General features: G+C 39.1%; 1 protein-coding gene across 31 annotated transcripts in view; it reads right to left on the bottom strand.

Moving 5' to 3' along the window:
- kcnma1a (potassium large conductance calcium-activated channel, subfamily M, alpha member 1a) overlaps positions 1–13,039 on the bottom strand; it is a 202,592-nt gene that overhangs the window by 138,115 nt on the left and 51,438 nt on the right. For 30 of the 31 annotated variants that reach the window (XM_030155838.1, XM_030155841.1, XM_030155834.1 and 27 more), the window contains exon 2: positions 5,232–5,399. In XM_030155838.1, the coding sequence (XP_030011698.1) occupies positions 5,232–5,399 (168 nt within the window). The remainder of the gene's footprint in view (positions 1–5,231; positions 5,400–13,039) is intronic. The other variant, XM_030155837.1, reaches the window with a different exon arrangement.

Raw genomic sequence — 13,039 nt, 5'->3', positions numbered from 1 at the left:
CCAGTTTATGAGTCCTCAATTTACTATGGCCGAGGAAATGGCTCTTGATGAAGAACAGACAATAGCTGAGGAAGTATTTTTTTAAGTCCATTAGGCTCATTCCTTACGATCATCTGTCTTCGTAAATGTCATTTGCAAAGGATGTCCGGGCATTGACCTGCTAAACAACCAATCAGCATGGTTGTTCAGGAATATGGTTTGACACGGAGAGGAAGATAATATAATTTATAATTCTGTTTTTGAGTCTGTTCACTCACTCCACCGTCATCCGGCTACATAAGTTAACTTGTCATGATTATTAATTCTAGTTAACCCATAAAGACCCAAACAGCCACACACGACCAAAACCATATACTGATATAAAATGTTTAATACCTGTTGATCCATTAATCCTTTCAATACATGTAAATAATTAGTGTAAAAACAGTTTGTCATCTTTTCATGAGCATCAGATATGACCCATTTGGACGTTCAGAGACTCCATAGTGAGTGTGCAAAACACCGTCATCTTCTACAACATTGATTCGCCAGTAAAACCCATAGAGTTTGATCAATGCTAGTGAATGGACACACTTGTATTATGCTCAGTTCTTGATATATTTGTTGAAAATGTCACTTTTTCCTTAGTTTTCTCTGTTTCTGATTTAATAACCTTTGGATTTACACTGAGATTTAATGAACATCAACATGATCAGAGGATTAAATATAAGAAAATACCTCATTTACACTGACAAAACACTAAATACAGAGGATAATATTATAATAAATGGTGATAAATCACTTAAGATAGGTTAAATAGAGAGAAAAATAGATTTGGAAATTGCCACCGTTGCCAGCGTTGGGTCTTTATGGGTTAATATCGTTAACTTGTAGTTTGTTTCTTTTATTTGGTGTGGCTGTGTTGTGTGTGTGTGTGTGTGTGCGTGTGTGTGTGTGTGTGTGTGTGTGTGTGTGTGTGTGTGTGTGTGTGTGTGTGAGTGTTCTTCCTGTGTGTAGGTCCTCTCTGATTGGCTGGGTGTGGAGATTCATTCGTCCAAAGTGGCTGTTACTGATATTACCGCTCCACAACATCAGTCACTTCAAAACTATTAAGTTCCTGACAGCAGCATCTTCCCTCTGCTCAGCCTTCAAACTGTGTACACACTGCTATCTGTGTGTTGGGATTTAATTGGTACTTCTCGGGCCTTGTGAAAGTGTAGATAACTTGGTAAATACATTGTTCCACTGGTGGCATAGCTCATCGTAATGTGAACTGACATTTTTGTTGGTAAATATATATATCTATTTTTTTTTTACACTTTTTATTAGGTTAGGAAGGGGTACTGAATGTCTTTTGGTTTGTTGTTTCTATTTAGTTTTTAGTTTCTGTCCATGGATTTACATTAATTATTTTGAGGTTGCTGTCACCTTTGAACACTTTTTCACTTAATAAACTTATTTTTTTAATGTTTTGGTTTGGGATCCTTGACTTTGTGCTGCGTCCAACCCCACTAGATGAGGCATAATACACTACAGTTACATATTGTTATAAATGTCACTACCTAAATGTTTTATTTTATGAAAAGAATTAAAAATTATGAATCGTCTTGATTTCCAAGTGTCGACACGTGATACATCAACAGATCTGCTGCATTATTAGAACCTATATGGTTAAGGCACTGACAATACTTAGGGATGGACGGACGGACGGATGGATGGATGGGTGGGTGGATGGACAGACGGACGGACAGGTGGGTGGATGGATGGATATTTCTTTACAACTAAACTCTGGTTATAAAGTTAAGAATTTAATCTTTTATCCCTGCATAATTTGGAATATAAAAAATAAATACCAATTCAACAAGCTGTAACAAATCCAGGCTTGATGAATATACACTTATTTCTGTGGGTTGGTGTTTGATGACTGCATTTCCTAAGGGACACATTTGAACATTTTTATGCTCATTGCCTTGTTTTTGCGTTTGACCCAGAGTGTGTTGTTAAGTGAAAACCCACACAGGGGCAGGTCATGTGTGAATGAACCTCTAAATATTTGATAAGGTTATTTGCAGAGGTGGAGCATGACAGAAATCTAAAGATCATACAGCGGTGCAACAGTGGTATCCATCATTTCTGTTGTATATTATGAGGACTATAACGTGACTGATTCTAATCAAATTGTATATATATGGATGTGTGTGTGTACATGTTGACAGAGGGGGTTGCATTGTGTAAGTACGAGGGTTACAAAGGCTGTGATCACAGGAAACAGTGCATTTATCTGCACCATCATCTCATAAAATCACCAAAGGCTTAAACATGTGCACAACTTCACAGATGTACACACATGACATTCTGCTCTTTATTTACTGGTATCACAGCAAAGCCATGGGCCGTAATCATTGTTCTAGTCACACAGCCTTTTCCTCAGGAAACTTGAATTCTTCAAAACAAGCCACTAATGACCAGGATGATCTGTGTGTCATGCAGCACATGTCTGGTCTTAATGGTTATGCAGCGTGGGTGGATGTGTGTTCATTTAGTTTCATTTTCATCAGAGCTTAATAGTTTGGCAAAGTCACATAAGGCAGGAACATCACAACAGGCCTTATTCTTCTTATGCCTGTAATTCTGCACTACGCTAGGAAACAATATGGGGGACTCCTGGGCCAAGATGCTGCCATGGGTGGATTTAGATTTGTCTGGTAATTCAATAAGCCTGGGGGTACACTTGATCTTTCACTAGCAGTAAAGTCATCAAGACAAACAAATGCACGGGGATAGAGGGCTCTGCCTCACTGCCTACCAGAGGCTATCTGTCTCAATCTGCTTGGCTCTGGCTCTTCCACCTAGATAGAAAGGAACCTGCATCAAGCTTTAATCCCACCTGTGTGTGTGTGTGTGTGTGTGTGTGCGTGTGTGTGTGTGTGTGTGTGTGTGTGTGTGTGTGTGCGTGCGTGCGTGCATGCGTGTGTGTTTTCGTGTGTTTTCATGTGTTTTTGTGTGTGTTATTTTTGCTCAGCACAAGCAGACACCCCCCCAAAGTCAAATGACTGAGTGCCACTACACAGCAGTTGCTATGGTTACCAGCCAGGTTCTGTGTACATGGATACTCATCGCAATTTTGATCTGCAGTGAAGCACGGATGGAATATGAAGAGTCTTAAAAAAAAAAAAAAAATCACCCACACATATACACATACATAACACATGGGCATATGTACATGTGCAAAAGTTGTAATGCAAGTGTCACATATGTACACTACTTGTACTGACAAGTGTACATATTCCCAGAGAAAGAATACTGATTTACTCGTATGAAGCACTCCTCTATACTGTAATGCATATCATAACACTGAGCATGTCAGCAAACAGAGCCTGCTGGGCAGCATTATCAGCCTGAGCAGAAGTAGCACAAATCACAGTAGGTGATACACTGAGATACCTCAATGCTGAGAGACCTGTTTAAAGCAACCAGTGCTTTATTTTTTACTGACATGGAAGTGTCTGTCTGTCACTGTGCCTTTCCCTCACACACACCAGTACATACATACGTATTGAGAGGCCAGATTTGGAGCGCTCAGTTAGAGCAGAAGATAAAAGCGAGAGGGAGCTGTGTCCATGCCAGCGGAGCTGTGTGAGTGGGGAAGTGATGAAAGAGAAACTCATTTAGTAAATTGACAGCTCCCTTTAGGATTCTTCATCTTCTTCGCCATGAAAGGCCTGAATCCTTCTCAACTCTCAGCTACTCTCGCCAGGCGTGAAGGAACTGTCACATTCCAGCAAACATTAACAAAGACAGTGTTAGTATTTTAGTTTGGATCCATTTCCCTCCTCACTCCCACTATTTCTTTACTCAGTCCACAGAAGGACCATAAAATGTCTGAACAGAGCTTCATATTTGCAGGCAACTCATATGTTAGAATATGAGGCCAAGTTTGAAATTTGATTAAATTTGATTCTCACTGATCAGAATGAAGTGGAAGTACCTGAAACTTTTAATAGATAATATCTTGAGAGTTGCTTTTTTTATTTAAACATATCTCAACACCTTAAAGACCTCCACATTAAAATATCTTAACACAACTCAGCCTGTGTTACACATTATACTGACTAGTTTATTCAGATTACATACACTGTTTCCAACTATAATAAAATTTGGCAAAATCCATATTTTTATTCAACATAAAGCCTGTGCCAGTGAATAAAACTTCATGCATAAGCTGGTCTGTAAACAGGCTTTCCGCACGAGTCACATTAAGGACACTGTATAACTCAAGCTACAGCCCCTGCAGCCAATTATAAGCCATTAATAGAATCCGCTTAAGTGGAAGACATCTTTCTAAGCTGAGAGAGGGATCAGATGTAAAATACTTTTCTAACAGAATTGCAGTTTTTAATTTTGATAAAATATTTTGCCACCACAGCAGTTGTTTAAAGCAATAGAAGACGCGAGAAACGGTTTTGAGTTTCTGTCAAAAGCTCTGGAGTAAAGCAGCTAATTCTGTTTCTGAGACCATTTCCTTTTTGGTCATAAGCAGAATTACTCACAATTATATGAGAACGGAAAAAGGAGAGGGACAGGCTGAGTATATGAGATAGATCAGTTGAGATACTAATTTGTCAAAGAAGTGCAGAGGACCGGGGATGTTCAGGGGACAAAGTGAACGATAGAGATGGAGGAAGAAGGGTCAGCGGGGGAGTGAGGCTGCAATTCATACCAGGAGAAAAGCCACGATGACAGCCTTTTAGCTTCTGCACAAACACCACATATGCTCCCTCTCGTACTTGATGAATAAATCTCTTCCTCACACACACACGCACATGCACGCCGGCCTATACCCCGGCACACAAATAAACACAAACTCATCAGTTGAGCTGGCAGAGGTACAGCAGAGTAAGTTACAGCGTGCCGCACATACACCATTGCAGCAGAGAGCTGGACAGTGCCAGCCAAATAGCCAGCTGATATTTGAAGCGAGAACTCAACATCCGCCAGCCTCTGTGGAGATCAAATTAATTGCCCTGTAGTATGTCTCCAATGGGACTTGTGTAAAACAGGTGAATAAATATGTACATGGCACTGGATTATTCACCGGATTAATCTGACTGCCAACTTGGATATGAAAACCAGTTGTCTGCCTGAAGTTAGACCACAGCGGTGCGCTTAACTGATTCATTACTGTCGGATAAAGTGTTTGATGATCCATTCGAACTGTAGGATGATCGATATTTAGAAGAGGGAGCACCTACCAGAACTCTGCCAGTGAGTGTCTGAGCGGAGATCATGACACCAGCCCAATCTTTGACTGAGGTCATCCATCCCACCTCGCTGGCTGGGGCCTCCTCCTTCTCATCAGGACCCTTTGGTGCCCTGTCTGCTGCCTGATTGTTTGCGGGGTTGTTCACCTTCTGAGCCTCCTAGAGGAAAAAAAAAACAACTTAATAATGTGGCTAAGGAATTGGAGCATATCAAGATGGAAACAACTGGAACATGTGATGCTTAAGGGGTGAAGAGAATCAACAAGGTAGAATTAAAAGGCTTAACAGTGAAGAAAACAAGACAGTTATCTATAGACACATTTCTTTCTCTCACAGAAGATTTCACTATATCTGCTGTAGTATTGTTAGTTCAATATGTTTTAATATGTAGCAGTTGCACATGCTGGTGTGGTTATGTCAAGTTTGTTTAGGGAGTTTGTACTGTGAGCTGATTTACATAATCCTATTTCTAAGCGAACGATTCTATTAGCTACATCTAGTGTTGTCGTCAAGACCGGCTAGACCGAAACCAAAGACACTGCCGAGACCGGTGGGTATCAAGACCAAGACGAGACCAAGACCATGACACACTAAGGCGAGACCAAAACCAAGCCTTGTCAAGACCAAGTTCCAAGACCAAGACCAAAAACAGACTACAGTTAGAACTGACATGACATGATTACTCATATCAGTTATAGAGCAAAAGGAATTTCTGTAAAATGTCAAGACTAGTTAAACCAAACTCATGCTCTTTTCTATTATATTGTCCTTATGTCTTTCATTTTAAATCACCCAGATTTGTCATAGTTACACATTAGGCCTACATTTTATGAATGTAACACTCCCTCTAGGTCTGATGGAAAATAATATTCTCAGCCGTCCTCTCCGACCAGTTTATCAGAACTCATCAAGAGAAAGAGATGGGATGTACAAGGAAGATGTTCATTTTAAGTCTTATACAATGTAACATGTTTTTAAAATAGATGCATCTGACTGGTTGCATTTGAAGAAAGCACATAATAAATACTGATACCATTCTGTGATGATGCGGTTTTTGTACAAATCCCATGGAGACCGCTATGTCTCAGACCAAGACAAGACGGAGATCAAATGAGTTGAGTCCGTGACAAGATCAAGACCACAAAAAATTGGTCTGGAGACCAAAATCGGCCTTGAGAACTACATCACTACTTACATCCATCCATTGCACAAAAGTTTATAGTGTCTTGTATGTATTAGCTTAGAAATGGTGACAATTATTGTCTGCAAATGCACAACAACTCCCTGCACAACAACAGAGCACCGACTCTGACTAAAACTCCAAATAAACACAGTAACTCACATACTGAATTATTAAATATAGTTTGTCATCTTCTCTATGTCAACCTCATTTTAAAAACAATATCCTTCTGTTCTGAGACCACATGGCCGTCCATGTTCCTGATGAGCTACAGTCTCTGAGGGGAAAAGGGACTGTGAATGTAGCCATCACGCAACAATGGCATCCATCTGTTATTTGTTGATTTTGTGTGTGTTTGAGTATGTGTGTTAATGCGTCGTGGATAAAATGGACAAAATGCATGGGAGTGCTGCTCTTGTAGTTTATGCACATATGGGACTTTAAATTAAATGTTCCTGGGGGTAGAGTGCAAAAGACTGATGTTCACATGCAGGCTTTTGAACACTCCTTCTTGTGTGTGATTGAGTGAGCGGAGTTGCATGGCAAATCATTGACATGCCTAGCTTGGCAGAGTCACTGCATGCAGCTGTTCCTCTGCAGCTATTCACTCACTCCTGACACAAGCAAGCACTCAGCTGCCTTTCCTTCTGGCAGTAAAAGGGAGAGAGTAAATTTCTCTGCATTCTCCTCTTGAGATAAATCTGATAGCCTTTGAGGAAACAAAATTGGACAGTTGTAAAAAAAAAAAAAAAAAAAAAAAAAAGACACGGCGCTTCAACAGAGAATCCCTGGAATTGAAATTCTTTTTCACCCACTTTATGAAAACAGATTGCTCCTTTCCCAGGTGCTCATATTACTGCAGGGTCCACAGGCAGCATTTTACAGTGTCCCCCATCACAGCAACATCCGACAAGTAGCCGTCAAAGCAGATTATGAGCTATGTCAACAAAGTCAGATTTACTTCCCAGAACTGGACATGTCACATCTCTACGGTTTGTTTGGATGACCTCATGACATCCTAATATTATGATGGTTTAAAAAAGCAGAATGCCCTGCTTAGAGTGGGTTTGTTTTGGTAATCTATTTACACCCAATGCATCTCATTCTAGGAACTGCATGGGACAACCACTTAGGTGACTAATAATGTGCCCACATATAGCAGAACAACAGCCGGACCACAACTTGAGTATTTCTGCAGGACTAAAGAATAAAAACAGATGAGCCCAAGAGAGTGCTCTGTCCATTTCAAGAGGATTGTCTGGTCAAATTGGATTACATTTCATAATAATATGGCATGGACACAGCTGCCATTTTCCTAATTTGATTCCACCCCCCTAACAATGCCAATAAAGTGATCCTAAAGAGCCTGACTTAGTCATCAGATCATTATCTGCTCCTGCTGTTGGGCCTTTCTATACAGAAACATATAACAGAGTTACTCATTCTTTAACTACTCATTAACTGTCTTAGTGTTAGAGGACTTGAAAACTTTTAAAAACTCTGTCATGAGTGGGACAAAGCAGTCACTTTTGTTTTGCAAGTCACTGCATAGTTTATATTTTGAACAAATATGGGGACATATTGATGAGACTGGTAGCAAAAATGTATATATAAAGTGTTTCATATATGTTAATATCAACCAGTCAATCAAGGGAAATGTATTTGTACCATACCTTTTCCTTATGTTTAGTGCAATTCAAAGTGTTTCACAAATGGCTGATAAGAAATAACACACAATTAATATAAAACCTAATGGGGTGACAAACAGATTTGATTAAAAACTAGATGAATAAGAATAAAAAGACAAAACACCAAGATGAAAAGGAAAAACTGCACAACACAAACATAAATGAATATATTAAATATTGATATATCTAAATATATAACATATAGCTTCATCATATACATGGTACAAACAGATAGTGGATAAATAAGTAAATAAATAAATAAATCCATAATCCACACCAAGAACCATTTTTTGGCAGTGCTGTAAATATACAGTTAAACATGCACGCCTGTCTAAATGTGTAGTCTTCATGACTAACATTCAGTCTTCCCTAAATCTGCCAGCTACCCACCGCCCCTCGATCATCCCTCTCTGGTATTCACTTGACCACATAGTCAGGATATGTTTCTCCTGTCACATGCTGCAAATTCTCAGCAAAGTGTGCACATGGATGTCTAATGTTTCACACCAATCGGCTGTGCTCCTCCTCGATAGCACTCCAGGCATGTTGTGGCGGCATACTATGTGCTAGTCTGTGCCCAGCAGTTACTTCTTTAGCCCAGAAGGGCCCCACCGACCTCACACTTGAACAAACACACCACAGCAGGAAAGAGTACAACATAAACCACTACAACTGCAGATAAGACTCAGATGCCATGTCTGCCTGCACCTGGAGGTTACAGCTTCTAGTTCACCTTGCTACTGTTTCTTCCAGTTCTGTTTCTGAGCTGTAAATGCTTTCAGACATTAGTAGTGTCTAAGCAATTTTGTAGTAAATAGTGACATGCAGATAAATGCCTGACAAGGTCCTACTGCTGCATCACATTATGGGAACACAAAAGTTTGTCGTCAGAGCTTGGTATATCAGCATTTGTTAATTTTCTTTTCTGGTAAAACTTGTCAGTTAAAATGTTTAGTAATGACCCTAGAACAGACATGTAACAACGTCTGAGTCAGCAGCCACATCTCTCACTGACGAGTCTCATCACACAACAAGATGTAGTGGCAGTGACGACCGCAATCCACGGTTATGGGGGTTTAACTTTTGTAGCAGCTTGCAAAGTACTTATTTATGAGTTCAGCAATCTGCACTGTGACTGGGCTCTACTGGCTAACAGGCTTCTCTCTGCAGAATAGAATTAAGACAGGACATCGAAGTCGTCTGGAGGAGAGTGAGACGTGGCGTTTGTGCATTGCAAACTGCAGATACACTGGACATGTTGGATTTCAAGTCAGGATCAGAGGACTCAGTACAGTTCAGTTCAGTTCACATTTATTTACAAATCATTTAAAATGCGTATACAAGTTATATTCATAATTTACAGCAAGATATGATTTTGTAAAAAGGGTAACCCCAGAAGCATAGCTTATAAACGGGGGCCCAAGACATTAACCCTCCGGTATCCTGGTGCACCTTTTAGGTACACTTTGCACTTCATTTTAAAAAACTTCATATTATTTTTCACAATTTAAATAAGGTTAGAATTCAAAAGTTGTCCATTTGTGCATGATCTTTAAAATTCTGGCCACCAACTAAAATTTGCACGATGTAAACAATAGAAAATTACAAGACTAGCATCTGTCTCCCAAGTGTGCCTAAAATGCACTATTTCTTCCATTTGATATGTATGATTAGGGCTGACCTTGATTTACAAAATAAAATCAAATTAGAGCAGAAAAAAATCAATATATAATGTTTAATAGTTTGATTTATAGGTGTGCATTTTTGGCACACTTGGTGACAGATGCTAGTATTTTTTAACATTTGACGTAGCGCCAAAAATAATCATGCAAATTAACCAATGTTGGAGTTAATCATTGACATATGCCAGGATGAAAAAATCAAATAATATGTGATTCATTTTTTTCTGTAGTATATTGAAAAAATACATTTTTTTGTGTTTTTTGCATCCAAAAAAATGGTTTGTTTACATTACAAACACGGCATTTAAAGGGTTAAAAAATGTGACAATTATTGAATATTTGGTATTTTTATTTATGGCTCAAGTTGATGAAATACAAAAAAGTGTAAAAGAATTAAAAACAAACTTTATGAAAAATTTTTTGACATTATTCCACAAGTGTGCCAAAAAGGCACACTTGGTGTTTAGTAAGGGCCTTGCTGGACGGGATACCGGAGGGTTAAGCAAAACAGTACAATTTATTATGAAAACAACCCCTATTTCTGACTAAGCTAAAAGCTAACCCTTGCTCTAAGAACAACCTACGGTAATTTCAATAAATACAGTAAAAAGGAATAAAATAAAATTGAAAAAGCACCATTCGATGCCATGGAGCCCTTGCTTTTCTTTTATTCTAATAGTTTATAATAGCGTACATTTACTGGTTAATGTAATGTTTTGCTTAGTTGTTACCAGTCATTACTATGGGTTAAATACTCAAACTGAACTTTGTGTTTGCAGCCTAAACCATTATGACTGGTAAATTTCTTGTTGGGAACAATAAATTCTTTCTGTACATTAAAACAAGAAGAAATTATTAGACTGGAAATCCTACTACATAATAATTATACAACTATTTCATTTTAACTTATCCGTATAATAAAGCGTTTAATTATATGCTTGTTTTTCTTAATTATATATCTGCTGTGTTCACTGGGCTTGTACAAAAATGAATATAAAACAATATTTATGCATATGTAACCTCTGCACCTGTATGTGGGGGCTAGAGGTCCATATTTAGCAGCTGTAATGTGTCAGCGCATGTGCATGTGAGCATGTGTGTGGCACAGTGGAACGTATGAATAATGGATGTAGTCACAAACTGATGGTTGAGCAGATCAGAAGAGACAATGTAAACAAGAAATTGTTTCTACTTCATTTGAGTGGCCAAGGGTAGGCCTAAGATCGGGAAGCGAGGAGTGCTGAAGCAGCCTGCCATGGGAGAATCCATCTGCCGGCTATATATACACACCTGTGATGTCAAACTGAGAGAGAGACAGACAGGGAGACAGGCAGAGGGGAGGGAGTGGGCAAATATGTTCATGCCACAACCCAACAAGTAAGGAGGTCAGACACTCTGAAGGAAATAGTTACACTTTTGGAATTGATAAAATGCTCAAATACATTTTAATGGAGTAGCAGCAACCAGATTTGAGCTCTCAATTCTCAATTTCTCAACTCATACAAAATAAAAATGTAAATGTATAATGTATTTGTTAAGAAATCAATATGAAAAATGCCTGTCTACTGGAGAAATGGATGTAGTTCATCCTCATCCTTCACGAATCCTCTTCATACAGACAAACACTGTTAATAGGATTGTACCAATTAACAGAGTACACAGGGGAGTCCTGGTAATAATGAGAGAGACAGAGGCATAAGAGATGACACAGAGAGAAAGACAAAGAGAGGAAGCGACAGAAGGAAACCTACAGGATCGGGACAGAGAGAGACGGAAGCTATGGTAGAGGAAGGAGAAGGACACCCAGTTAAATAAAGAGTCAGAGAGAGGCAAAAAGACAGAATGACAGAACGATAAAGCAAAGTGGGCAGAGATAATGACAGCGGGACACAAATTAAAAGACATCAAGAGAGACAGGAAACTGAGCAAACGTCGGACCGACAGACAGAGAAAGGACGACAGCTGTGGAGAGACAATGATACTGGGAGACAGCGAGATAAACAAGTGGGTAAAAGACGAGACAGTGGGACAGATTAGGAGCGAGAGAAATGGGAAACGAGAGCGAGGGAACACAGTGAGAGACAGGCAGACAGACAGAGAGACGGAAAGACAAGAGGAGAGAGACAGACAGGAACATGCCCATGTGACTCCACTGATCTAACAGGACTTGGCTTTAGCGCAGCTGTTCCTCTGGCCTTCGCCCGCATCGCTGGGGAAAACTCTATTCCAGTGTGAAAGGCTATTTATAGCTTCACCCAGGGAGACATGAAACTAGTGAATCTCATAATACACTCTGTTCCCCCTGTTTGCTATTTTAATGCCGGTACAGTTACCCAGTGTCCCTGGGTTACAGACCTACACTGGGTCACAGCGAAAAGGAAGAGCGAAGGAGACCACAGACAGAGCCTCTTTACATACTAATAACAGCATGGGACACTCAACAGCATGTGGAGAAAAGCTCATATTTCTGTGAATGGGTCTGAATTGAACCGCATGGAAGTAAAAGGGTCAAAGGTTACAGGCTAATTGCAATCGGGTCGTAGGAAGTGATACGTGACACAAGTACTGACCCACTATTAGTGTGATAAATGTCCTTATGACCACACCAGAGTGCTCGGATAAGAATTCTTCGTTTCATCCCACATTTCTCATCTTTTATCAAATGACTAAGGCACCTTAAAGTTTATTTATTACATTAGTTACATGTGAGTCTGAACAGATAATCAGTCAGTATTTGTTGGATATTTTTACAATGCTTATGTGTCTGATAGGATTGTACTGATCAGATGAAGCACTTTTAATTTTTATTTTATTTACCTTTATTTAACCAGGAAGTCCTGTTGAGATTAGAAATCTGTTTTGTAAGGGAGACCTGAATTTTGTTGTACTACTCATTAAATGGCAAAGGCATTCTAATCAATTCTCTTTTTTAAAAAAATACTAAAACTATTGTGTAATATTTACCCAACAAAACAATCTATATACTAAAAATGATTTATAAGGCTCACTTTGGCATCTGAAAACAAATTCAATTTTTTTTGGTGTTATATAGACAACATAATAAAAAAAATCATTATGGATAAAATAGTCACCAGTTCTGATTCTAATATTTGTTTCTCTGGCAACAGCAAAGAGCTGCATTTTGATTTGACCTGATGGACCAAAAGCCTCTTAATCTCGAGGTTAAGGGCTCACCTAGACTGCCATGTGTTTGATTTAGGGATTACAAAGGTACAATCTGGAGAGCAA

This window comes from Sphaeramia orbicularis, chromosome 15 (assembly GCF_902148855.1).
Source record: "Sphaeramia orbicularis chromosome 15, fSphaOr1.1, whole genome shotgun sequence".
NCBI lineage: Eukaryota > Metazoa > Chordata > Actinopteri > Kurtiformes > Apogonidae > Sphaeramia > Sphaeramia orbicularis.
The sequence above is the reverse complement of the archived record's forward strand: the minus strand, read 5'-3'. Positions and strand labels throughout refer to the sequence as shown.